The 25,630-nt window shown below is 45.6% G+C and overlaps 1 protein-coding gene across 1 annotated transcript in view; it reads right to left on the minus strand.

Annotated features, from left to right (window-relative positions):
• Window positions 1–12,159: 12,159 nt before the first annotated feature.
• LOC116513739 (cytochrome P450 2J6-like) overlaps window positions 12,160–25,630 on the minus strand; it is a 39,715-nt gene continuing 26,244 nt past the window's right edge. Inside the window, exons 6-10 of the mRNA XM_032224922.1 lie at window positions 23,450–23,626; window positions 20,007–20,148; window positions 17,502–17,689; window positions 14,121–14,262; window positions 12,160–12,338 (exon numbers count right to left, since the gene is read on the minus strand). Of these exons, the coding sequence (XP_032080813.1) occupies window positions 12,160–12,338; window positions 14,121–14,262; window positions 17,502–17,689; window positions 20,007–20,148; window positions 23,450–23,626 (828 nt within the window). The remainder of the gene's footprint in view (window positions 12,339–14,120; window positions 14,263–17,501; window positions 17,690–20,006; window positions 20,149–23,449; window positions 23,627–25,630) is intronic.

Here is a 25,630-nt window from a genome sequence, read left to right on the forward strand (position 1 = left end):
ATCTACATTTATGACAAATGCCACTTTTTTGAACACAGCAAAGTCCCCATTTTGTACAGAGAGGACCGCTGGTTTGAAAGAAAGGTCAAAGAGGCCATCTATTTCAAATTGAACAGCCCTCTCTCAGCAGAGGGGGGGGGGGATATAAAATCATCCATCTCCAATCTACAACACAGTCCTTTCAGCAGTTCCAAGAAGGATCCACACACATTTGCACCACTCAGGTGACCCTGAGGACATAGATCAATCTCCAAGTGGCCTCTGTTACTCTCTAAAATAATGTAAATGACCAGCAGTCTGCAAGGAGTATAAATCCTTCCATTCCCCACCATCCATTCAGAGCTGAAGAAGCTTCCTGGATGAGAAGCAAAACATCTTCAAAGAAAAACCAGAAAGTCCAGTTGCCTCTTGAAAAAGCACTTTCAGGAGAATCAGTTCGGGGTGCTTCTCTCCCTGGTTAGTTTCCATCTATTGTTTCTTGTCTTGCCTTCGGATGGTCTGGAGAATAGGATACCTCCCTCTTAGGCCAAGGCGGCCTCTTAGATATTGGAACACTGCTATCATGTCTCCCCTAATCCTTATTTTCATTAGACTGGACATACCCAATTCCTGTAACCATTCCTTGTATGTTTTAGCCTCCAGTTTTCTGATCATTCCACCCAGTGGTGGGTTTCAAAAATTGTTCGAACCTACTCTGTGGGTGTGGCCTCCTTTGTGGGAGTGGCTTGCCACCCATGTGACCGGATATGAAGATGCCGATGACACTTGTCAGAACCACCTTAAATTACCTCACACACAGCACTGGCATGCATAAGAACATGATGTAAACTTGTTTTTTACAAGGCATCTTTGGTTTGCGTTAAAACAACTTCAACACACGCAATGTTCTGATTGCACCACAATCGCAATAGTCATCCTTACCTTTCACAGAGGCGCTGAGGTTTATAAATATGAGCATGATAGTGTAGAATAATCATATCCAAGGACCAGTGATGGGCTTCAAAAAATTTCGGAACCTCTTCTGTAGGTGTGGCCTGCTTTCCGGGTCCACTGGTGGAACCTCTTCTAACCAGTTCGGTAGATTTTACAAACCGGTTCTACCGAATAGGTGCGAACTGGTAGGAACCCACCTCTGATTCCACCTCATGCAACCTACAAGCTCCTGGCTCCACTCTTCTTCCTATTTTTTCCTGAGGACCCCATTTTTTCTGATTATTGTACATTTCTGTCTTTCTCCAAAAATCCTGCACAAAGAGGTGAGGGAAGCCACCCCTGCTAGAAGAATGAAATATTTTGAGAAATATTAAAAAGGCAGGGTAAAATATTTCCCCTAGAAAAGAAATTCAAATCCTAAGGGAGACAGAAACTCTGAGCTCCAGCAGATATTTGGTGTCCATTAAGAAAAACTGGGCCAGCCTATCAACAAGACAAAAGGCCTCCAGCCTCAGGGTGATGGGATGAGCCCTCACTCAAGATCCAAACCAGGCCGAAGACATTAAGACATGATAGCAGTTGCCCAACACCCTTTCAGAGCACAAGCTCCTTCGTTGCATCACCACCCAGCAAGCTTCAACAAGCCGGGGAGCTCAGACAACTTCAGCTATGATCCTTATATAGTCCCATGAGGTCTGATGGCAGCCAATAAAATACATGTGTCAGGGTTCCAAATAGCATCCAAAATTAAATCAGAGTCCGAGGCAAAGTATTGCTCAAAGTTCCAATTTATTAAGAGAACCATGTTGGCACATCTGGGAAAACCTGAATCTGAAAGCTTCCCAGTTTTCCCCACCCAGTTGAAAGTTCACGATCTTGCCCCCACACCAGGGGTGGGGGCGGCAAGAGGTGCCCTTCTTAGTTCTTTTGCAACAGCACTGCCGCTACAGCCACATCAATGGCATCTGTCTGGATTATGAATTGCTGTTCTGGGTCAGGGTGTTGCAGTATTGGCTCTTGGACAAAGAGTCGTTTTAATTTCTCAAATGCTTTTTGACAGTCCATTGTCCACCCAATAGGTTGGTTTGCCTTTGGCTTTGTTGGGGAAGGCCCTGTTTTTAACAGTTGAGTCAATTGCAGGGCAACTTCTGCAAAAGCCAAGATGAATTGCCTATAGAAGTTGGCAAATCCAAGAAAGCTTTGTAGCTGTTTGCAGGTGCTTCAGGGTTTCCAGACTAACACAGCTTTCACTTTCCCTGGATCCATCTCTATCCCCTCACTGGAGATGTGATCGCCAAGGTAATCTAGTGAGGTTTTGTGGAATTCACACTTTGATAATTTTGTGTACAACTTGGCAGCTAGACGTTTTTCCAGGACCTGTCATACCAGCTTCACGTGCTCTGCTAGGGTCTCAGAAAAAAATGAGGATGTTATCAAGGTAAACGAATACCCCTCAGTATAGGTGCTCATGTAGTACCTCATTTATGTATTACATGAAGACTGCAGGGGCCCCTTGTAGCCCAGATGGCATAACTTTGAATTGGAAACTGCTAAAGGGGCAGTTAAAGATGGTCTTCCATTCATCTCCCTCCCTGATACATATGTGGTAATACGCCTCTCTCAAGTCCAGTTAGGTGAACACCTTGCCTTTAGCCAAGTGATTCAACATATCCTTCATGAGGGGGAGGGGATAGGTGTTCTTTACGCAGAGGGCATTTATCCCTCGCAGGTCAATACATAGCTTCACTCCGCCATCTTTCTTCTCTTTGAAGAGCACAGGGGCTACTATTTCTGACTTAGCTGGTTCAATAAAGCCCCGCTTCAAATTGATGTCAATGTACTTCCTTAATTCTACCATCTCTTTAGGAGTCATGAAGTACATTTTCGGCTTCAGTGACATAGTCAAACTCTATCTCACAATCAGTCAGCCAATGAGGGAAGAGATAGTTATAATCTTCCTCACTGAAAACCCCTGCCAGGTCCCAGTACTCTTTTGGCACTTGCTGGATGCCTGAGGGTTTTGTGTCTGCTGCAGGGGCTGCAGGCTCTGGGCTGTCTGCTTTATTGGGTTCGATAGCCTCAGGGCGGCCCCTGGCTTCACAAGTGGTAGTGGCCCAAAGCTTATGATCAATTTTTGAATGCCGTTGTCAGCCTCTGCTTTGCTGCTGCTTCGGCTGCCATTGAAACGGGGAGGGAGGGCATGGTATTTGGGAGGGGTTACTAATTGTGCTGGAGGAAGATTCTGGAGTTCTGTTGCCTGTCGGACTATGCATGCGGAGGAGGTTCCCGCCAAGGCTAACGGCACCGACATTCCATCTTGGTGATGCCTTTCGAAGTTATCTCACACCTGACACTTAGGAGAATTATGATTGGACTGTAACTGAGATGCCAAGGGGTGGGGAATGGGTTATTTTATATATCAATCGCTTTCGCGCCTAAATAATCAGTCTTCGCTTTGCTACGCTTCTAATCATTTATAATTAGTAAAAGTACACTTGATTTCTACCTATGGAGTCTCGTGGTCTTCTTTCCTAATTACTCAATGAAGAGGTGCTGACAGCCGTCCTCCCATTTTCTGGTAGGTGTCCACTTATCCAGCCACGCAAGCCCCAAGGTAATTGATAGATGCAGTTTTGGAGATACGATGAATATGAGGAGTTCATAATGGTGCCCTATCTGCAGCTTCACCAAGTTGGTAATTAGTTTGGCAGGAGCCCCTCCAATTAGTGTCCTATCCACTTGCTCAAACCGAATGGGATTGGTTAGGGGGTCTTGTGCATATGCCTAGCTGCTCCACGATAGACATGCTGATTAAGCATCAGGTGCAGCCTGTATCCACGATTGCCTCAACTTCCCCTTCTATCCCCATCTTGGGCACTATAGAGTTTGGCTTTGATGGCAAAGGAGCAGATGGGTGAGCTTACCATTGGGTCATCATCTCCACTGCTTCCTTCATCCGGGCTTGGCAAGGGCCCTTCGGCTGGGCCTCCACTGATTCCTGGGGAAAGGGTTTGCCTCTCTGAGGCTTGTCTGGCAAATTTAGCTGCTTGTCTTTTCCCAGGCAGCTTCATTTGCCTCTCTGCTGGCTGAGGTTCCTGGAGGAGCTGTCCCTTCAGCACTTTTCCTTGTCTTGCTATTGGCAGGGAAGCATCTTTGGAAGGGGGAACACCCCCCCTTTGAGCTTCCCAAACTCCCCACCACCACCATTGCTTTGTGAAGGGGGGCATAGCTTCCATGCCTGACACTGGTTTTGTGCCGGCGTGGATGGGGGCGAGGAAAAAAGCGGTTCAGCTGCTGTTCCCAGGTCTTCTGGTTCTCCCTGTTGGGGAATTGTGGCCGGGGTTGGAACTGGTTGGGGGTTCAGTTCCTGGGGTAGCCTGGGCCATTTATCTGAAATGGTGCCATCTGCTGAGGAGGGGCAGGCATCCATGAGTATTGCACCCATCCATGGCCCAGGAAGAAAGTCCACCCCGGTGGGGCTTGATTCTCAGGCTGCAGCCCATCCATCAGTGGCTGGCTAGAGGGAGAAATCCCCCAGCCCATTTTCCCACAATAGAAAAGGCATAATAGAATAATAGAAAGTGCGGCAGGCCAAATATCCAAAAGGAATATGGCAGCAGACCTGACCACATGTTCTTGCACAAGAACAGGAAGCTCAAGTGCAAAGCCCAAAGCCCCCCACTTTCAACTCCATGTGGTCAGCTACCCAGAACTCATGTACTTTGTGGTTTTGCTTCATCCATAAATGATTTTATGGTGAAGCATAAATGATGAATCACAAATTATTCACCTTTCCAATCAGCCTCCATGTTTCCAGTGATTTTCTCCCAGCTTGGAACTGAACCAGATGGATATTTCTCCCAACAGAGGAAAGAAGGAAGACAGAGCAAAGATGGCTGCTTGCTCTAATATTTTATTTTTATTCTTCAAAGAATTGAAACAGGACAAAAAGCAAACAGAATAAAATCACTAAATAGAATGAAACCACATCTTGGCCTGGTGTTTCTATCCGGTAAGAATCTCCCTGCTGTGGTTCGGTGAGACTTTTCATTTTACACAAGGAAATTTTACAAAAATGAACTGCCAAACTGTGATTTTCATCGATGATTACATAAACACATATATTATTGCTAGCATTCTATCTATATCTTAATCCTGCTGTCTTTATTTTAGCTCATTATCCCTTCCCCCTCCCTTTGACTCAATCATGTCCTATTCTCTGAGGCAATCTGAACAAGTCCCTGCAGTTTTCTTGGCAAGTGGTTTTCCCATTGTATCTTTCCTGGGGCAACCGGTCCAAGACCACCCAGCCAGCTTTGAGACTAAGGCAGGACTAGAACCCATGGTCTCCCAGTTTCTAGCCTGATGCCTTAATCACTTCATCAAACTGACTCTCCAATTACCTTAATATGTTATTCCTAAATAAAATGTACTTAGTGCTAAACTTACGTTGAGTTATTGTTTTATCTGCTTTCTACAGCCTCCATGCACACATTATATCTTTAAAATCCTATTTCAGTTATATTATTTTATTTATTTATTTATTTATTCATTCATTCATTCATTTAACACATTTATATAACTATTGAACTTATAGACAGTGATTCTGGGTGACATACAGCATGAGTAGTTAATAAAAGCTAATAATAATATTCTGTTCTATATCACTACAATACGATTTGATAGCCACTCCATTTCTTCGGTGCTAAACTCTATATTTCCCATTGCTACTCTTTAAGGACACATATTGATGTATGTCAACCTTGGAGGCTTTAAGAGGTGTTGACTTCAATTCCCAGAATTCCACAGTTGGGATTGAGGGCTATGGAATTCTGGGAGTTGAAGTCTTGATGGCATGGAATTCTGGGGGTTGAAGTAGTTCTCCGAACTACTCAAAATTTCTGCTACCGGTTCGCCCAAACTGGTCCGAACCGGCTGAATATCACCTCTGTCTTCATCACCAAGCTATAAATTGTCAATTACAATAGTGAAGCTTCAATGGCATTCATTCAAATATTCCATTTTGACTTTAAGTGCACTGAGTTCACATTCTAATTAATCTTTGGTAGCCAAGAAACAATCAAGGAGGAAACATTAGCCTAATCAAAGAACCATCAGGGATGAAGCCATACCCAACCAAGATTTACAAGTCATTATAGAGAAGCAGTCAACAACTACCACTCCTCCCTGGTTGATGAGACATAGCCTGGTGACAGGATGTCAACACAGGAAAACCACAAGGCTCAGAGAACCTAAGAATTCAACAACCCATCGCAAAGTTTCTCAGACATTGGAGTATTCCAAACTCCTGGAATGCAGGTAGTCTTGGATTGAACAGCCACAATTGAGCACAACATTTATATTGCCAACCGAGACAGTTGTTAAGCGAATGTTGTCCCATTTTACGACCTTTTGCCACCCTTGTTAAGTGAATCACTGCAGTTTTTTAAGACAGTGACATGGTTGTTAAGTGAATCTGGCTTCCCCATTTTGATTTTGCTTGTCAGAAGGTCACAAAAGGTAATGATGTGACTTCCCCTCCCAGGACACGGCAACCATCATAAATAGGAGTCAGTTGCCAATCTTTGAATTTTGGTCATGTGACCCTGGAGATACTGAAAGGCCGTAACTGTGAAAAGCAGTCATAAGTCATTTTTTTCCAGTCCTGTTGTAACTTTGAATGGTCACTAAATGAACTGTTGTAAGTCGAGGACTACCTGCATTTTAGATTCAAATGTTGTAAGGCACCTCGATTGTTGACATGTTCAAAAAGGTGTGATGTAATGTTAATAATAAATATAAAAATGGCTCTGTGTGTGTGTGTTTGTGTGTGTGTGTGTTCCAGCATAACACTGGAATACCTTGAGCAATTACAACCAAACTTGGTACACAGATTACTTACTCTCTGGAAACAAATACTGTGGGGGTAAGATACCCCTAAAGCCCCTTGGGGTGTGTTTTCTGTTAAGATACAGCCTGTTGTGCCTTAAAATTGCTTCTACTGTACTGCTGTAAAATGGCTTCTACTGTGCAGCACAGTGGAGTTGCCATGGTAATGGCTTCAGAGTACTCCACAAGGGGGCTCCCTCTGGTAAGGGGGAATATCCAACGTTACAAATTATGTTTGGTCTGGACATTTTCCCCCTATAGATAAATACCCGGGCAACGCCGAGTTATCAGCTAGTAACAAATTTTAAAAACGTTCTGGTCATTTTCTAAAATTCTGCTTCAGGATCAAATCAATAGTAGAATCCAAACTTGATGCAATTCAGGTGGGAAAAGGGGAAATCTCTACAAATGATGACTATGCAATGGCTAAAATATATAAACTTGTAACAAAGAACAAGTGGAAGAGTGTATGATTAAAGGGGTTAAGCACTTTGGAATTGCCATAATCTACTGATGGAAAAATGAGAAAACATATGGCTGAAAAGACTAAATCTTTTGTTATAATTTAAAAGAGAACTTTTCTTATAAAATGAAGTGCAATTGGTATATGCCTCCAGAAAAGTTATCTAGAATATATAAAGATGTTTCAACTTTATGTTGGAAATGTGGAATACATGCTCATTTTATCATGGCTACTGGGCTGGCAGACAAATATAATCAGGGTTCAAATATATATAGTTACATAGAGTTTTTTTAAAGATTAATATTCAATTGAAACCAGAACTTTCATGATTGAGATTAATGCATAGATAATTAAAAAGAATTGTGGAAGATTATTTTTATATATAATAACTGCTCACAATTATATATATATTTAGAAGAATTGATTTCAATAGGTGAACCCTAATACTTACACCAAGTCTGCAGCTGAAAATAATTAAACTCTAGTCCCTAGACCATGTTTTCATATCATTCTCATCAAATTAATCTAACTATATCTAGTTACCTGCTGCTTATCTGTTCATTTATCAATGATACTTTAATTCAGATCTGTACTTCCTTCTATCTATAATCCATAATCTACTGATATTCTCCTAGAAGGCGGAGACATTATCCAGATTTGGATTAACTCTGTCAGTATCCAATAGGACTGAGTCTACCAGTTGATAAGTCACGCCCTCCATGGTAGCTCCTCCCAGCTTAGACTCAGTCCTACCCTTGGACTGGCTGTGTCTTTCAATCACTCCTAGCTTAATTTAACTAATTGGCAAGATTTCATATCTAATTTCCATCCTAATTCGGTTAATTGGCTATCTCCAGTTCAAAATTCTCCTTAATTGACCTTCTTTGGATTTGTGGTTTCCCTGAGCCTCACACAGAAGACTTCAGGCCAGGGGCCTCTTCCAGGCCTTATTGGCTCATTGACAGAGCGACAAGCCCACGGGTATATCCCTCCGGTCTCTCTTTGCCACTATCTCTGCCGTGCTGAGACTGCTGATCTCATCATTGTCATCCTTCTGTGATTGCGCAGTTGCGCAGCTGCGTGAAGCCTTCCTTTGAACTGCACTGCTCCGGCTGCCACCGATTCACAGCCGCCGCCGCCGCCATCATTCTAGCACCTTGGCTCCTTTCACTGCCGCACCCTCGCTATAGCCATCTTGTAACCACCTGGCACACCGGCATTGTCAGCCTCTCCTTATCACGCTAGCGACACAGCGGCTTGTGGAATGGCCAGGAGGCCATCAGCGAATTGGCCAGCATTGTTGGCTTGCTATAACGCTCCCTCACAGAGCTCAGATCTCCTGGCTGCCATCTTGTTTGGGCAGGAAAGTACAGTGGCCATTTTGTAGACTCCTGAAGCTCAACGAGTCATGAGTCATGGCCACCAATGGGTCCAATGTTGGTGTCCCTGGGTCCCCTCTGGAATCCCCTCCAATGACCATCCACCCTTCTGGCCCTACTGAACCCAGAGCAAGGAAGTGGTTCTGAGCAGGAGGATTCATCCAGGCCTGCCAAGGTTTCCAAGCCCAATTTATCTCAGGATAAGGCCCCAGATAAGGAACAAGGCAGGACCCCAGCTTCGACTTCCCACAAGGCTAAGGCCAAATCCAAACATTGTGAGGTTTCCTCTCAACCTCTGTTGGTGCCCCTAGCAAGTGCATACAATCCCCCAGAGAAGCTCTCCACTCTTCAGCCTGAGAATGGGGTAGGCTTCCAGGAGGAGGACAGATCTGAGGGGGAAAGGAGCCTAACTCCTGACCTGGACGTTGTTACTCCCAGTCCTAGGGACCTCCACTATTACCCCTCTGATATGGTTGATATTATCTCGGCTGCCATCGAGCAGAACATAGCTGCGGGCCTTCAACATCATGCTCCTGCCGCCTCAACAAGAGTTCCAAAAATTCCAGAAAAGATAAGGGACACTCTTCCATCACAGATAGGGTTACGTCTGACTCTGTTTTCCAGGTGTCTGTTTTCCAGCTGGGGTCGTGAGCAGAGGGACATCTCCTATCTCTTTGCGCAGAGCATATTTCAGGGATTCACAACATTCAGGCAGACAACCTCAGCTGAATGCAGATCGACCCGGTGGAGTGGAGTCTTCATCAAAACGTCTTCAGACAGTTATTGGACAGGTATAGCCTACCGATCCTGGACCACTTTGCATCACAGGACAACAACCAATTCCCCAGGTGTTTCATGCGTTACGTGACATTGGGCACAGAGGACGTAGACGCACTAAGGTGCAGGTGGCCCCAAGGGCTCTTATACACATTTCCTCTGATCCCTCTGATTCAACATGTAATTTGGAAGATGTTAACGGAGCAGTCAGAGCTGATTCTCCTATCTCCTTACTGGCCCCGCAGATCCTGGTTTGCGGACTTGCTCAACCTATTTGTGTCTCCTCCGTGGCAGCTGCCCCAGATTAGCTCTCTGCTCCTGCAGGTGTCATTCAAGCATCCCGACCTTCCTTGGCTTTGTCTCACCAACTGGAGATTGAGCGGGAGACTCTAAAGGCCACCAATCTCTCAGTTGAGGTCATCCGGATGAGTCAGGCCTCCAGGCACTCATCCACTAACCACATTTATGATGCCATTTAGACACAATTCTCCACCTGGTGCCAGTGACAAGGTTTTGCCCCCTTGCAGGCTTCTATCCCTAACGTTCTTCAGTTCCTCCAGCTGGGACTTGACAAAGGTCTATCTCCGAACACTCTCCGCCATCAGGGGGCGGCCTTGTCACCGGTTATGTCTATCAGTATGTCAAAACCATTATTCCACCAACCGCTTATCTGGCGATTTCTCAAGGGTGCTACCAACCTTAAGCCCCCTTCTGTCCATAGATTCCCTTCTTGGGATATCTCCAAAGTTCTGGACTCCTTAACACAGGCCCCCTTTGAGCCTCTGCAATCGATCACTTTGCATTATCTCACGCTGAAGGTGGTTTTTCTTGTAGCGGTCACCACAGCCAGGTGGATCTCTGAGCTGGCAGCCCTGTCAATAAGGCAAGACTTATGTATCTTCCATCCGGACAGGATTGTTCTCTGCTAGACCCAGCATTTATAGCCAAGGTAAACTAGGTTTTTCACAGAACCCAAAAGTTAGTGCTTCCCGACTTCTGTCCTAAACCATCACATAGACTTGAACATAGGTGGCATTATCTCGATGTGCAACATGCTCTCAGAGTGTATATCAAGAGAACTTCTGACTTCTGACATTCGGAAGCTCTATTTTTCCTTTTTCAGCCAGGAGGTAAGAAGGGATACAAGGCCTCTTCTACAGACATTGGATCCTGGGTTCGGGCAGCAATTTCCAGAGCCTACACTGCTCTCTCTCTTCCAATTCCACCCCACATCACAGAATACTCCACCCGCAATGCGGCCACCTCAACTGCCTGGTCATCCCAGGCTCTGTTGGAGGAGATATGTAGGGCGACCAGGTGGACTACTCCATCCCCGTTCATTCGCCACTATAGACTTGACAGATATGATTCAGCAGAGGCTGCATTTGGACAGCGAGCATTACAACGGGTTTGGTCCACTCAGGTCCCCTGCCCAGTGGGGACAGATTTGGCTTTGGTATGTCCCAAGTCTGGATGATGTCTCCACCTACTAGGAGAATAGGCATTGGTTACATACCTGATACGCCCCTTCTCTGGTCAGTGGAGACATCATCCAGCCCCACCCTGTTGCCATGTTCAGACTAATATATATTTCTTTTGTTAACAAGGAGGGATCATACCTTTTTTCTTGAGTATTAAGATACAGCAGTCTACAACTGCACCTTCGTCTGAGCTGGGAGGAGCTACCATGGAGGGCGTGACTCATTAACTGGTAGACTCAGTCCTATCGGATTCTGACAGAGTTAACCCATGTCTGGATGATGTCTCCACCGACCAGAGAAGTGTCATATCAGGTATGTAACCAATGCCCAATCTCTCATAATCACTGAGAGTTTATGCAAAGACAAATCCCTAGTTATCCAATCACACTTGGCCAATAATGAATTCTATTCTATTCTATTCTATTCTATTCTATTGACATTTTGGCTTATTTCACATACCACGTTGAAATCAATTATTGAATTAAACCACATTTCTTCATCAGTATGATACATCAAACATACATTAACCAAATAAGGTAGATTACTGCAACACACTGTCACAAAAACGTAAGCAAGATTAAAAACTAAAGATGAATGCACCCACTTCCATCCTCGCTCCACCATCTATAGGGCCATCTATAATGCCATCTATGAGTGCAACCAAGATTGGATTGGAGTGGATAATCAGCTTCCTCCAGGGTTCTCTGCAGCTGTAGACTGACCACTTTTTCAATATCTTTTCCCAAAAAACAAAGATTGGGGATAGGGTGATGATTATGTAACGTTGCTTGGTCAAAGGACAGTCTCTTGAATATAAGGCGGTGATGGCTAACCTTTTTGTCATCACCCATAATGCATTGCACATGTGACACACCCGCCCCATGCACATGCGCACATCATCACCACCACCACCACGCATCCCCCTTCGGACGAACTGGTAGTAAAAAAAAATGCTGAAAGAAGTAAAACAACAGTTCTGATGATCATCTGTGCGACAATCATCTGTGCTACCCGATTTCTAGCATTTTTTTAACTACCGGTTGGGGCGGTGATACCCCTGCTACTCTTCTATTTGGAGGAATCATCTTCAATGCTCCTTCATTTTAGGTAAATACTTCATGAATGTATGTTGCTGAGCAAAACTATGAAAAAGGAGACATGTAAAGTAACTAATAAGAATAAGCTACAGGAGGGTCAAAATCCATTACAGCAGATCATGCTCTGGCTACCCTGGGGATTAACGAGGAACTGCACAGATCTTCAATGGGGAAAGTTGCATCCCAGCCTCTATTACATCCTCCATGTTAAATGCTTTTAGCTCTTCCGGCCGCTGGAAGGTAAACGTTTTCATAAGGTTGGTGAAGAAAATGAAGAGCTCCATCTGAGCCAAAGTCTTCCCCAAACATTCGCGGGAGCCTAAAAAGAATAAAGGGAAGATCATGAAGATGCAGGCATGAACCACTACCAAAGCTGAGGTTATAACCTAGATCAGGAGTGTCAAACTCAAGGCCCGGGGGCTGGATCTGGCCCAAGCGTGTTGTAGCCTGCCAGGGGCCAGTGGAGCTGGCAGCAGAATCGGAGAGTGAAGAGGTTGGGGAGGAAGATGGGCCAGTCCTGGAGTCTGGGGAAGGCTCTGAGGAGGGCTCTGTGTCGGAGGCAGAGCGGGGGCCAGAGCTGTCTGACAGTTATCAGCTGCCATCAGGAATCACTGGGGCAGAAGAACAGCTGGAGCCTGTTCCCAGTGTGCGCATGCGCAGAGTTGCCAGGCAAAGGGAACAACTAAAGAACAGGGGTTGACTTGGGAGTAAGGCCACTGGTGGACGATGAATGGCCCCTCTCAGAGGAAATTAAAGAGGAGCGAAAGGGGAGGGGAGTTTGCAGGAGACAATTAGTTCGCTTAATTGGTTTGTGGCTCTCCAAGACTCTTTGCCAAGTTTTTCAGATATCAGCCTGGCAGCTCTCCAAGCCAGAGAAGGTCTGTGACTGCAAATCCTCCCTTGAAAGACTTTGCTGAATGTGAATGAGCAGAATCCACGTAAATTAATAAAAGGGTTTTTTGTCGGGACAAGGAGTTTGCTTCCTGCTCTTGGGAAGCCTCGGTCAGAACACAGGGTGCCTAGATCTGGGCCACGGAGCCGCCATGGAAACAGTGAAGGACTGGCCTGCTGCGCCTCTGCCAGCGAAAACAGAGCTTGGGAAAGCCGCGTGTGGCCGTTGTGAGCTCCATTTTCACTGGCAGAGGATTGCAGGAGGCCGTCACAGCCAAAAATGGAGCTTGGGAGCCGTTTTCGCTGGCAGAGCTCTCAAGCCACCACGGGCATGCCCGACATGAGTAATATTGAGAGCTGGCCATGCCCACCCTGGCCACGCCTACCCCAAGCCCCTGAGGTGAAACACAACCCACAATGAAAATGACTTTGACACTTCTGACCTAGATGCAGATTGGCAAGCATTTTCTTTTTAAAAAATAGCACTTGACGATTGCACTTATATAGCGCTTCGCAGTGCATAACAGCCTTCTCTAAGCAGTTTACACAGTCTGCCTATTGGTCCCAACAATCTGGGCTGAGTCAACTTTGAGCTGGTTCTCAGGCATGGAATGTGGAGGTTAAAAAAAAAAAGCCAATTAATTGTGAAAAGCTCCGTGCAGTTCAATTAGTCCTTGACATGAAGCCAGCCTATTAGGATCATATGTCACAATAACCCTAAAATGGGTTGGTGGTGTGACTGATCCCGATTTAATGACTTTTGTGCCACGACTATTAAACAAATCACTGACTCCATGATCACTGGGGTGATGTGATTACTGTGAATAAAATTCAGAGTCATTAAAACTTTTAGCTATAGAAACCCATCACTTGTCCAAGTGCCAAAACTATGGTTCAAAGAGGCTGCTAAAGTTTGAAGATAACCCATGTTTCCCTGAAAATAAGACAGGGTCTTATTTTCTTTTGAAACCCCCCCTCCCCCCGAAATAAGCACTTGGCCTTATTTTGGGGGTGGTCTTATTCTTTTTGAGGAGCAGGAGGCGGCGAGTGTGGTCACCTCATGGCTGCTGCTGTATGGCAATATTTTCAGGGAGGGCTTATTTTCAGGCGGAGGGCATATTTTATTGCATGCACTCAAAAGCCTGATTGGGCTTATTATCCGGGGAGATCTTATTTTCAGGGAAACAGAATATATTGTCAGTGTATTTACCTGTCCCAAAGATAAGGAAATCTTCTCTGGGTACAAATTTCCCATCTTGATCCAAAAAGTGGTTAGGGTTGAACTGTCGAGGTACCTCCCATTGTTTGGGATCCAGCAGAACGGAGCAGAGATCAGGGATCACCAGGCTACCCTGGAAGAGGATAACATTAACTGCTGTTTTCGCAAAGCATGCTTAGTCTAGCCTGATGTCCCAATTGATTCTCTCTCTCTCCCTCTTTCTCTCTCTCCCACTCTCTCTCCACTCTCCCCCTCTCTCCCCTCTCCTTCTTTCCCTTTCTCTCTCTTTCTCCCTCTCTCTTCTCTCCCTCTCTCTCTTTCCCTTTCTCTCTTCCGCTCTCCCTCTTCCCCCCCTTTCTCCCCCCTCTCTCTCTCCTTCTCTCTCTCCCCCCTCTCTCTTCTCTCCCCCCTCTCTCTTTCCTTTTCTTTCTTCCGTTCTCCTTCCCCCCTCTCTCCTTCTCCCTCCCTTTCTCTCTCTCTTCCTCTCTCTCTCCTCTCCCTCTTTCCCTTTCTCTCTCTCCCCCCCTCTCTCCTCTCCCCCTCTCTCTTTCCTTTTCTCTCTTCCGCTCTCCCTCTTCCCCCCCACTCTCCTTCTCTCTCCTTCTCTCTCTTCCTCTCTCTCTCCTCTCCCTCTCTCTCCCCCTCTCCCTCTTTCCCTTTCTCTCTCTCTCCCCCTCTCTCTCCTTTCCCTCTCTCTCTCTTTCCCTTTCTCTCTTCCGCTCTCCCTCTTCCCCCCCCCTCTCTCCTTCCCTCTCCCTTTCTCTCTCTCTCTCTCCCGCTCTCCCTGGGTGGGGAGGGAGGGGAAAGAGGTGGTTAGGGAATATGATATTAACCCCCTATGTTCCTCTCGTTGCAGGACCCAATCATCAGTTTGGAGGGGGGGCAGCCTGTCAGCCCTGGTGGCCATTTTTTTCTTTGGATCTTCAGGGCTGCCACACTTAGTGCTGTGGGAAACTGGTAGGAGGAGATTGCAAGGAGTTGCAGGGAATACCTAACCATAATAACATTCCTTTCTCAGAGAGTCAAGGTCACCTTGCCCTGTACCTGGAGGGGCGTGACCAGGAGGCATCTCCAGTTGGGACAGGGCATTGATTGCACCATGGGATGGACATGTGGGTGCAGGGGAAGGGACTTGGGCTTTCTTTTGGGTGGGGAAAACCTGGGAACTTTCAGATTCTCAGATGGGCCAATAGGACATCTCTCATAAAATAAAACTTTGAGGAACTTCTAGCCTCAGAGTCTTCTTTCATTGGGGGTTTTACTTGGAACCCTAACACTGGGCTCACGTGATTCTCTTTTGCAAACTTCTGACCAACAAAGACAATGGGGAAGTCAGATTCACTTAAAAACCGCAGCGAATCACTTAACAGCGGTGGCAAGAAAATTTGTAAAATGGGGAAAAACACGCTTAACAAATGTTTCACTCAGTGACATAAATTTGGGGCTCAATTGTGGCCAAAACTCGAGGACTACCCATACAAACTACCTTCGTTGGCATGTCCTCAGGATGCCCATGGCTGAGGCACTTAAAGCTGTCCTTAGCCATTCCAATTTCAAAAAATAAATGTTTTTTTTCCTCTTTGCCCAATAGGACCTTTGCTGTGGGCATGACCTGGCATGATTCCTTGGCCCCTTCGTTACTAACCTAAACAAAACTTGAAGAGTTTTTAAGCAAAGCTTAAGAGGTTTTAAACTACTGGTGGTTTTAAAAACACGATTGGACAATTATTTGTCTGAAATGGCATAGGGTTTACTGCCTGTGCTTCAGCAGGGGGTTGGACTAGATGACCTCCAGGGTACCTTCCAACTCTGTTATTCTGTTATCCACTCTTATTGGTCACTTCAGGATCCTGCATTTATGTCTCCCCCTTCCATGTTGTCCTAAAGGAGTATATGAATCAATATGAATCAATAATGGCTATTTCCTTTTATTATGAATTGCTTATGTTACTATATAATTGTTACTGATTAAACCAATATTGGCTGTTTGCTTCTGATATAATATTATTAAGAATTAAGCTTTGTTATTGGTTTCTGCTTATATTATTGTATACTGTCAGAAATTAGTTGTTTTCTAGCCTAGCAAATTGTAACCTTAACACTGGATGGCATTGCTGCAAATGTTATCTCACTGTTGCGTCTCGCTTCCATTCTTGGCTTCAAAGCTAGGCACATTCTTGAAAACATAGAAGAAATTGTTACACAGGAATATCAGGCCCCATGGATAAAGGAACCAAACTAGGGAGTTTTCCTGGCTCTTAAGTCGTTAAAGCATTCTGCTGAAAAACAATTTGGCAAAGGTGGGCTGCCACCCCCTACACAAGGCTACAGGGATACTCCACAGATAAGGTAGGCAGAGACAGGAGCTTTAACGAAAGAACGTTTTAAAGATCACGTTGGTAATGATTCTTGGTCTCTGATTGGATAAACTTTGTTTCTATCTGCCTAAAAGGTATATAATACTCTGAGCCTCTCTTGCAGGGTCTGGCTACTCCTTCCATGCATTTGTTTGTAAGTTTTGGATATAGTTTTGTCACCCAGCTTTTGCTACGGCCATAAATAAAAGCTGATATTTTTTGCAAGCCTCGTTTTGAGCTTCCCTCACTTTGGCGTTTCAGTGGCTCGAGGAAACTGGTGGAAACTTACTGTCCTTAGAACTGGATACCGAATACAGAATAACAGAGTTGGAAGGGACCTTGGAGGTCACCTAATCCAACTCCTGCTCAAGCAGGAGTCCTATACCAGTGATGGCTAACCTTCTACATCACTGTGGGCCAACATGCGTGCCGGAAATGGCACACAAGACTGAACCACGCAGCCTCGCTGGCCTTCGCTCCTGCGGGAGCACAAAACCCAGAAGAGCAGCGGGTGGCCCTCCAAAGCACCGTTCCGGTAAGGTGGCTGTTGCTTCCAGCAGGCACCGGTATGCGCGTACCGGGGCGTACCGGCTGAAACCCACCACTGTAACCAGCGCACATGCGTGAACAGGAATACAGAAGAGCAGCCTGCGAGGCCACACGTCCTGCGTGGGATGGGTCTGCGTGCCGCTTCAGGCATGCGTGCCATAGGTTTGCCACCACGGCCCTATACCATTTCTGACAAGTTACCAGCTCTTCCTTGAGCCCGTTATGACATCGACTCAAAACCACTGGTCCTGTTTTTATTTTATTTTTTAAGGGTAGGGGTTAGTCTTCTCTTGCAGAACTGCTGGTCCTGTGTTGCCCAAAAAGATGAATGACACTTAGGGAATTTGTGTGTTGCTAATGCCGCCTCCTCCGCGGTTTTCTTTTGTATTGCTTTGACTCACAACGTTGGGGGATGGGGTGGGGGAGTTGTCTGTTTGTTTGGCATTTCTGTACTGTTATTCTATACCTTTGGAATATAAAACTCAAGTACGTTCAAATCTATTGCGCACAACCTAAAGAGGGTGGAAAGCGTGATACTGCTGAGACGCTGGGCTTCGTGAAGGACGGCATAGGTATAAGGCAGCTTCTTCCGATCTTCGTAGCAGATGGGTTTTTGGGGATCCAGTGCATTCTGGATTTCCTCCTGTACTTTCTCTGAGAATAAAAAAGAAATGCACTCTGATCAGTGGTGGGTTTCAAAAAAATTTAGAACCTCTTCTGTAGGTGTGGCCGGCTTTGTGGGAGTGGCTAGCCGGCCATGTGACAGGGTAGGAGTGGCTTGCCAGCCATGTGACTGGGTGGGAGTGACTTGCCAGCCATGTGACTGGGTAGGAGTGGCTAGCCAGCCATGTGACTGGATGGGTGTGGCCAACTTGTAAAATGTGGTGAAACTCACTTAACAATGCTCTTGTTTAGCAACCAAAATGTTGGCTCAAAATCTCTGGAATTTGAAGCATGCAAGTCTTAAAGCTGACAAGTTACAAGACCCTTGCACCCCTAACCCTTTAGGGGAAAAAACCTCAGGGGTGTTCAAACTTGACAACTTTAAGACTTGTGGACTTCAACTCCCAGAATTCCTCCTCTCGCTCTTCATCTTGATGATGTGCGGACGGGCAGGGGGAGGGATCTGGAACCGGTTCTAAACGGCATGGTAGATTTGTGGAACCTCTTCTATAGAAGAGGTTAGAACTGGCAGGAACCCAACTCCTAGCTCTGATTGACAAGCAAGTGAATAAACCCTGTAGGCAAGCCTCAAAAAATTTGGTCTCTACTTAACGGAAGCTCAGGTTTAATATCAGTTACTAGCTAATCCAGCAAGAACTATAACTAAAGGCAACATTAATGCTATTAAGGATACTCAGATAATTGAAATGGAATAGGGGTAGTCCTTGCTTAACAACCATCTAGGGATGACATGATAGTCTTCCATTATCTAAGGGGCTGGATACTAGAGGGGGTGGGATTCAACCTATTCTCCAAAGCATCAGAAAGCAAGACAAGAAACAATAGTTGGAAACTAATTGAGAAGAGAAGGAACCTGGAACTAAGGAGAAATTTCCTAACAATTACCCAGAAGTTGTAAATGCTCCAACCCTGGGGGCTTTTAAGAAGAGATTGGATAACCACTTGTCTGAAATAGAATAGAATGGAATAGAATGGAATAGAATGGAATAGAATGGAATAGAATGGAATAGAATGGAATAGAATGGAATAGAATAGAATAGAATAGAATAGAATAGAATAGAATTGGAAGGGACCTTGGAGGTCTTCTAGTCCAACCACCCGCTTAGGCAGGAAACCCCACATCACTTCAGACAAATGGTTAGCCAACATCTTCTTGAAAACTTCCAATGTTGGGGCATTCACAATTTCTGGAAGCAAGTTGTTCCAATGATTAATTGTTCTGTCAGGAAATTTCTCCTTAGTTCTAAGTTGCTTCTCTCCTTGATGAGTTTCCACACGTTGCTTCTTGTTCTACACTCAGGTGCTTCGGAGATTAGCTTGAGTCCCTCTTCGTTGTGGCAGCCCCTGAGATATCGGAGGACTGCTAGCATGTCTCCCCTAGTCTTTCTTTTCATTAAACATGCCCAGTTCCTGCAACCGTTCTTCATATGTTTTAGCCTCCAGTCCCCTAATCCTCTTTGTTGCTCTTCTCTGCACTCTTTCTAGAGTCTCCACATCTTTTCTGCATCGTGGCGACCAAAACTGAATGCCGTATTCCAAGTGTGGCCTTACCAAGGCAAATATTCTGATTCCCCTTTATTTTTAAGTTCAAGAGTGAGCCTATCTATCTGAGACCTCCAAAGTCCCTTCCATCTCTGTTAATCTATTCTATGATTCAATCCTGCCTATCTCCTTCTGTCTCTGTCTTTTGGCCATCCTGCACCATCATCGCCAGGGGTGAAATTCAGCAGGTTCTGACAGGTTCTGTAGAACCGGTAGGGGAAATTTTGAGTAGTTTGGAGAACCAGCAAATACCATCTCTGGTTGGCCCCAGAATTAGGTGGGAATGGGGATTTTGCAGTATCCTTACCCTGCCATGCCCACCAAGCCACACCCACATAGTCAGTAGTAAAAAAAAATTGAATTTCACCACTGATTCACCACCTCTGCTGCTTTGCCACCCTGCACTTTAGTGCCTCTGCTACCCAGCGCTCCATCCTGCCCATGTACTCACCTTTGGCCTTTTTTGAGGCAGCTCAGCTGGGGGAGACAGGTGTGGAAGAGCCCAGAATGATCAAAGGAGGAGAAATGGGGTGGAGGCCATCATGGCACAGCAGAAGCAGGAGGTCCTTGCCTGGCAGGCACGACAGTTTCTCCCCCTTCAAACCCACATGGCCTCCATACACCTGGGGACACAACCTCAACAGCCTCCCTTTGGGCAGCCCAGAATTGTAAGATCTAAAGGTAGAGGTTGGGGGGGGGAAAGGAGGGAGAAGAGCCTAGAATTCTCCCCACAAGCTTTTCTCACCTTGAATATTGGGATGAACCCCCATAAAAAACAGAGCCCAAGAAAGTGTGACAGCGATTGTGTCTGTGCCTGCCAGGAACAAGTCGACAATAACCTGAACCAAATTTTCTTCCTGAAAAGTCGAGGTGGAGTCCTTTTTCTCCTATGGATCGGATGAACAAAACAAAGCTAGGTCCAAGATAATTCAGAGTTACGGAGCCTTAATTCCAACCATTGTACGGCATTGTCACTTCGGAGGAGTGATTCCTGCCACTGTATTATACCGCTTCGCACCGGTTCGCCTGAAACGGTAGCAAAAAATGCTACTGGTTTGCCTGAACCGGTAGCAAAAAAAAAAAAACTTTTTGGCCTGAAGAGTGCTGGAGGAGACTGTCCAGGCCAAAAATGGGGCATGGGGGGGGGGGGGGCTGCCCTCATTTTGGCTGTAAGAGACACCACAGGCAGGTCCTTTGCCATTTCCAGGTTGGCCGCACGAGCCAAAGTTAAGTGATACCCCTGATCTAATCTAACACTGTAGTGGTGGGTTCCAGATCCCTTTGCAACCGGTATGGTGCAATGGGGCCGGGTGTCCACCACATGCATGCACACAGTACTTACCACTCACGACGTACTTACCACCCACGATGCTCCAGCTGCTCGGTGGAGTGTCGCATAGGCGCCGTATGTTCCGTGAACATGCGCGAAAGCCCCAATCGGATCAAATACAGGATGGGCGCGTGGGCCCTCTGCAGCACCGTACCAGAACAGTACCTGGTGCTCCCAGCAGGCACCGGTACATCTGTACCAGGGCATACCGATCGTATCCCACCACTGTAACACTGCCTCTAGGGAACTGTTAAGCAGCTGTATGACCTCTCAGGTGGAAAGGAGAAATAGAGTCAAATGCCAGCAACACTATATTCCAAATTTGTAGATGGCCACCCACAAATGTCTTTGGGTCTGAACAGAACTCTCGCTGCTATTCTCTGCCACCCATCCTGTGTGCTTCACTGCCATTGAGTGGCTGTCACACACAGAGGAAGAGATCTTCCACAGCAATATTGTGTCCTATCTGCATGCAGAAGGGGACAATTATACCAGAGCCATTGTGGCGCAGTGGTTAAAATGCAACATGGCAGGCTAATTCTGCCGACTGCCAGCAGTTCGATTCTCACTGGCTCAAGGTTGACTCAGCCTTCCATCCTTCCGAGGTCAGTAAAATGAGGACCCAGATTGTTGGAAGCAATATGCTGACCTTGTCAACTGCTTAGAAAGGGCTGTAAAGCACTGTTATATAAATCTAAGCGCTATTGGTATTATCAGCAGGCACATGGCCATGCCCACTCCACTGTAGGCTGCCTGCCACAGCTGATCCACTCCAGGCATTCTGGACCTCTGCCAGCATTCCTCCCCCACACCCTTATTCCTCAAAATGGGAATCCATTAGCCTCTTTAAAAGAAAGGCGTTTTCTTGTAATAGAAGGATAAACTGCTAATCCTGACTTAGCATACAATTATTCTCCTAGTCAATACGTTTCCTTTGATCTTATTAGGTCAATGTTTCGGATAGATTTCAATACAGGTAGTCCTCAACATACGACCACCATTGAGCCCAAAATCTATGCTGTTCAGTGATAAATTTGTAAAATGAGTTTTGCCCCCATTTTACCACCTTCCTTGCCACATTTGTTAAGTGAATCCTGGCACTTCTTAAATCAGTAACACAGTTGTTGAGTGACTTTGCTTGTCAGAAGGTCACAAAAGAGGATCACATGGTCCCGGGACGATGCAACCGTCATAAATTTGAGTCAATTGTCAAGCATCCCAATGGAAATCTTGTGACCATGGGGATACTGCAATCGTCATAAGTGTGAAAAATGGTCACGGGTCACTTTTTTCAGAGCTGTTCGAACAGTCACTAAAAGGACTGTTGCAAGTTGAGGACTATCTACATCAGGGAACTCCTCCTCTTCGGGTTTTTTCTCCTACTTGCCGCAAACCCTAACCCTGACCGACAAATTTTTCCACTTCCACCAGCCGGACTGCATCCAAGGGAAGGGCCCACTCTTCGGAGTGCGGACTGGCTGCTGGAATGTGTCACTACTTATCCTGCGCTGTGAATTGCCCTTTTTTTGTTATTAAGACCATTTTTGGGGTTTCTTTGTTAAAAAAGAACTCCACCTCCAATGCCATAGCCTCTATCTATCAGAGGTGGTATTCAGCAGATTCTGACCAATTCTGTAGTGGAAATTTTGAGTAGTTTGAAGAACCAGTAAATACCATCTCTGACTGGCCCTGCCCCATCTATTCTCTGCCTCCCGAGTCCCAGCTGATCGTTTTTTTTATCGTTTTTTATCATTTTATTAGACATTTATAGGCCAGCTGATCGTGAGGAAATGGGGATTTTGCAGTATCTTTCCCCTGGAATGGGGAGGGAATGGAGATTTTACAGTATCCTTCCCCTGGCATGGAGAGGGAATTGGGATTTTGCAGTATCCTTCCCCTGGAGTGGGGAGGGAATGGAAATTTTACGTATCCTTCTCCTGGCGTGGGGAGGGAATGGGGATTTTGCAGTATCCTTCCCCTGAAGTGGGGAGGGAATGCAGATTTTACAGTATCCTTCCCCTGGAGTGGGGAGGGAATGGAGATTTTACAGTATCCTTCCCCTGGCAGGGAGAGGGAATTGGGATTTTGCAGTATCCTTCCCCTGGAGTGGGGAAGGAATGAAAACTTTACAGTATCCTTCCCCTGGCGTGAAGAGAGAATGGAGATTTTGCAGTATCCTTCCTCTGGAGTGGGGAGGGAATGGAGATTTTACAGTATCTTTCCCTGGAGTGGGGAGGGAATGGAGATTTTGCAGTATCCTTCCCCTGCCACGCCCACCAAGCCCCGCCCACAGAACCGGTAGTAAAAACATTGGAATCCCACCATTGCCATCTTTGTGTTGTTCAAAAGAGGACTGTAACTTTTCTGCCACTACTTGATAGACAACTAGAATTCATCCAGGAGCTATTTCATTTTTGGCAGCAAATGCTCCTTTAAAACCAAGAAAAGGAAATCCCAAAAGTGTTCTTTTCCGAAAGGCAACTGGACTTTCTTGGTTTTATTTTTCCTTGAAAACATTTCACATCTCATTCAAGAAACTTCTTCAGGCCAGTTCAGAAGGTTCTTAGATGAGAAGAGAGACATTTTCAAGAGAAAAAAACCAAGTCCAGCTGTTTTTTGGGAAAAGCACCTTTTGTGTTAACCCACATACATTAACTGCATTGAATTCAGTTCAGTTTGGCTTCCCTTGAAATGGTGTTTAGCCAAATTCTGGTTTTAATTCTGCTCTTTCTGCGCCTACGTTGGAAAGAGTTTTTGTATTCCTTGCCTTACTGGGCTAAGTCGATGTTTTGGGCTTGGTGAATCAAAAAACTAGGCAGGCCAAAGAGGGTTTTGCACATGAAAACATGGAAGCTTACATTATCCATGTGAGCTAAATAGAAGTCAACGTAGCTTTGAGGTTCGTGAGATGCCTGAGAATACTTAGAATTTCCCATCTTCTTTTTGATATAAGAAATCATGAATTCAAAGGAGGAATTTGCCTTCTTGTGAGGCCCAGGGAGGTATTCCACAAGCGAGGGAAAGATGTTATATATCTGCAGGAAGAGAAATAATATTAATTATAACTCTCAGTAACTTTGACAGCGTGGACATGTAACATATAAGCCACTGTGTGGCATTCTTGGTGCTCTCTTTCCTTGGTTATTTCCTTGTAGATGTTTCATCTGAAATGGTATATGGTCTCCTGCTTGAGAAGCAGACCTCCAACTACAGCGGTGGGATTCAAAAATTTTAGCAACCGGTTCTCTGTCCAGTTGCTAGGCGTGGCTATGGTGGGTGTGGCCTACTTGGCCCCCTGCACTACAGCAGAGGGGCGTTTTCACCCTCCCTAGGCTCTGGAGGCTTTCCTTGAGCCTCCAGGAGGGCAAAAACAGGCCCATTTCTGGATTTCTGGAACTTCCACATGGGCCCTGCAATTACCTGGCATTTAAAACAGGCTGTGTGGAGACTCCTGGGGGAGACCAAGCAGGGTGGGTGTGGCCAGCCTGTCCTTGCAACTACCAGTTCGGTGAATCAGATGTAAAATTAGCATCCGGTTCACCCAAACTAGTCCGAACCGACTGAATCCCATTCCTGCCCAACTAGATAATATAACGATAAATATAACTTATGCCTTAGTAAAAACAGTCTTGGAATATGCATCCAATTTTGGTCAGCACAATATAAAAAATACTTTGAGACTCTGGAAAGAGTGCAGAGAAGAGCGACAAAGATGATTGGTGGAAGGGACGGGACTGAAGGCTAAAACATATGAAGAACGGTTGCAGGAATTGGATGTCCAGTCTAGTGAAAAGAAGGACCAGGGGTGACATGATAGCAGTGTGCCAATATTTGGGGGACACAAAGAAGAAAGTAGATCGACCTATTTTTTCAAAGTACCAGAAGGCAGTACAAGAAGCTATGGATGGAAACTACTCAAGGATAGGAGAATTTCCTGACAGTAAGAAAAATTGACAAGTGGAACAGCTTGCCTTCAGAAGTGGTGGGTGCTCCAAAACTGGAGGTTTTTAAGAAGAGATTAGGCAGCCATTTAACTAAACCAGTACAGTGGGTTGTACTAGAAGTCCTCCATGTTCGCTTCCAACTCAGTTATTCTGTATGATATTACCTCTGCATTTTAAGATATATTTATATCTGTGATATAGATAACATTGGACAAGGTGGATCAATAAAATATTCCAGAGGGGAGGAATGGGAAGAAGAGGGGAAGGGTAAAGGGGAGGAAGGGGAAGGAGAGAAGGGAAAGGAGAGGAGGAAGGAAGGAAGGAGAGAAGAAAGAGAAGAAAGGGGGGTAGGAAGGAGGGAGGGAAGCAAGGAGGGAAGGAGGGAAGGAAGGAGAGAAGAAAGGAGGGAAAGAAGGAGGGAAGGAAGGAGAGAAGGAGAGAAGAAAGGAGGGAAGGAAGGAGGGAAGGAAGGAGGGAATGTAGGAGAGAAGGAAGGGGGGAAGGAAGGAGGAAACGAAGGGGGAAACGAAGGAGAGAAGGAGAAAAGAAAGGAGGGAAGGAAGAAAGGAGAGAGGGAAGGAAGGAGGGATAACAATTAAACAATTGTAGTTAAATGGAGGTATAATGATGGTAATATGTATAAATATCTGAGTTAAAATACTTGAGTTAATATAAATTATGCTTGATGACTGTGGAAGGGATGCACGAAAGTCTTTCGAAACCAACTGATACACTTTCTACAGTATGTAAAAAAGGAAGATTTTATGTGTTGTGTTTGTTTTGGAAAAAAAATAAAATTAAAAAAATTAAAAAAAATTAAAAAAATATTCCAGGAAGTTATAAGGCCATACGTTCTAAGCAGAGATGGTGGTCAGCCGGTTCGGACCGGTTCGGGAGAACCAGTAGTGGTGACCTGCAGGTCCACCCACCCCAGCTCTATGCCATCCTATTTAGACACGTTTTTGAAGCATGCAAGCTGATCACATGAGCAAAGCACATGTGCGGAAGGCCGTGCACACGTGTGGAAGGCGTGCATGCTGACAAAGCGAGCATGCGTGCGGCGAACTGGTGGTAGACTTCCGTGAAACCCACATC

This window comes from Thamnophis elegans, chromosome 10, assembly GCF_009769535.1.
Source record: "Thamnophis elegans isolate rThaEle1 chromosome 10, rThaEle1.pri, whole genome shotgun sequence".
NCBI classification, from domain to species: Eukaryota; Metazoa; Chordata; class Lepidosauria; order Squamata; family Colubridae; genus Thamnophis; species Thamnophis elegans.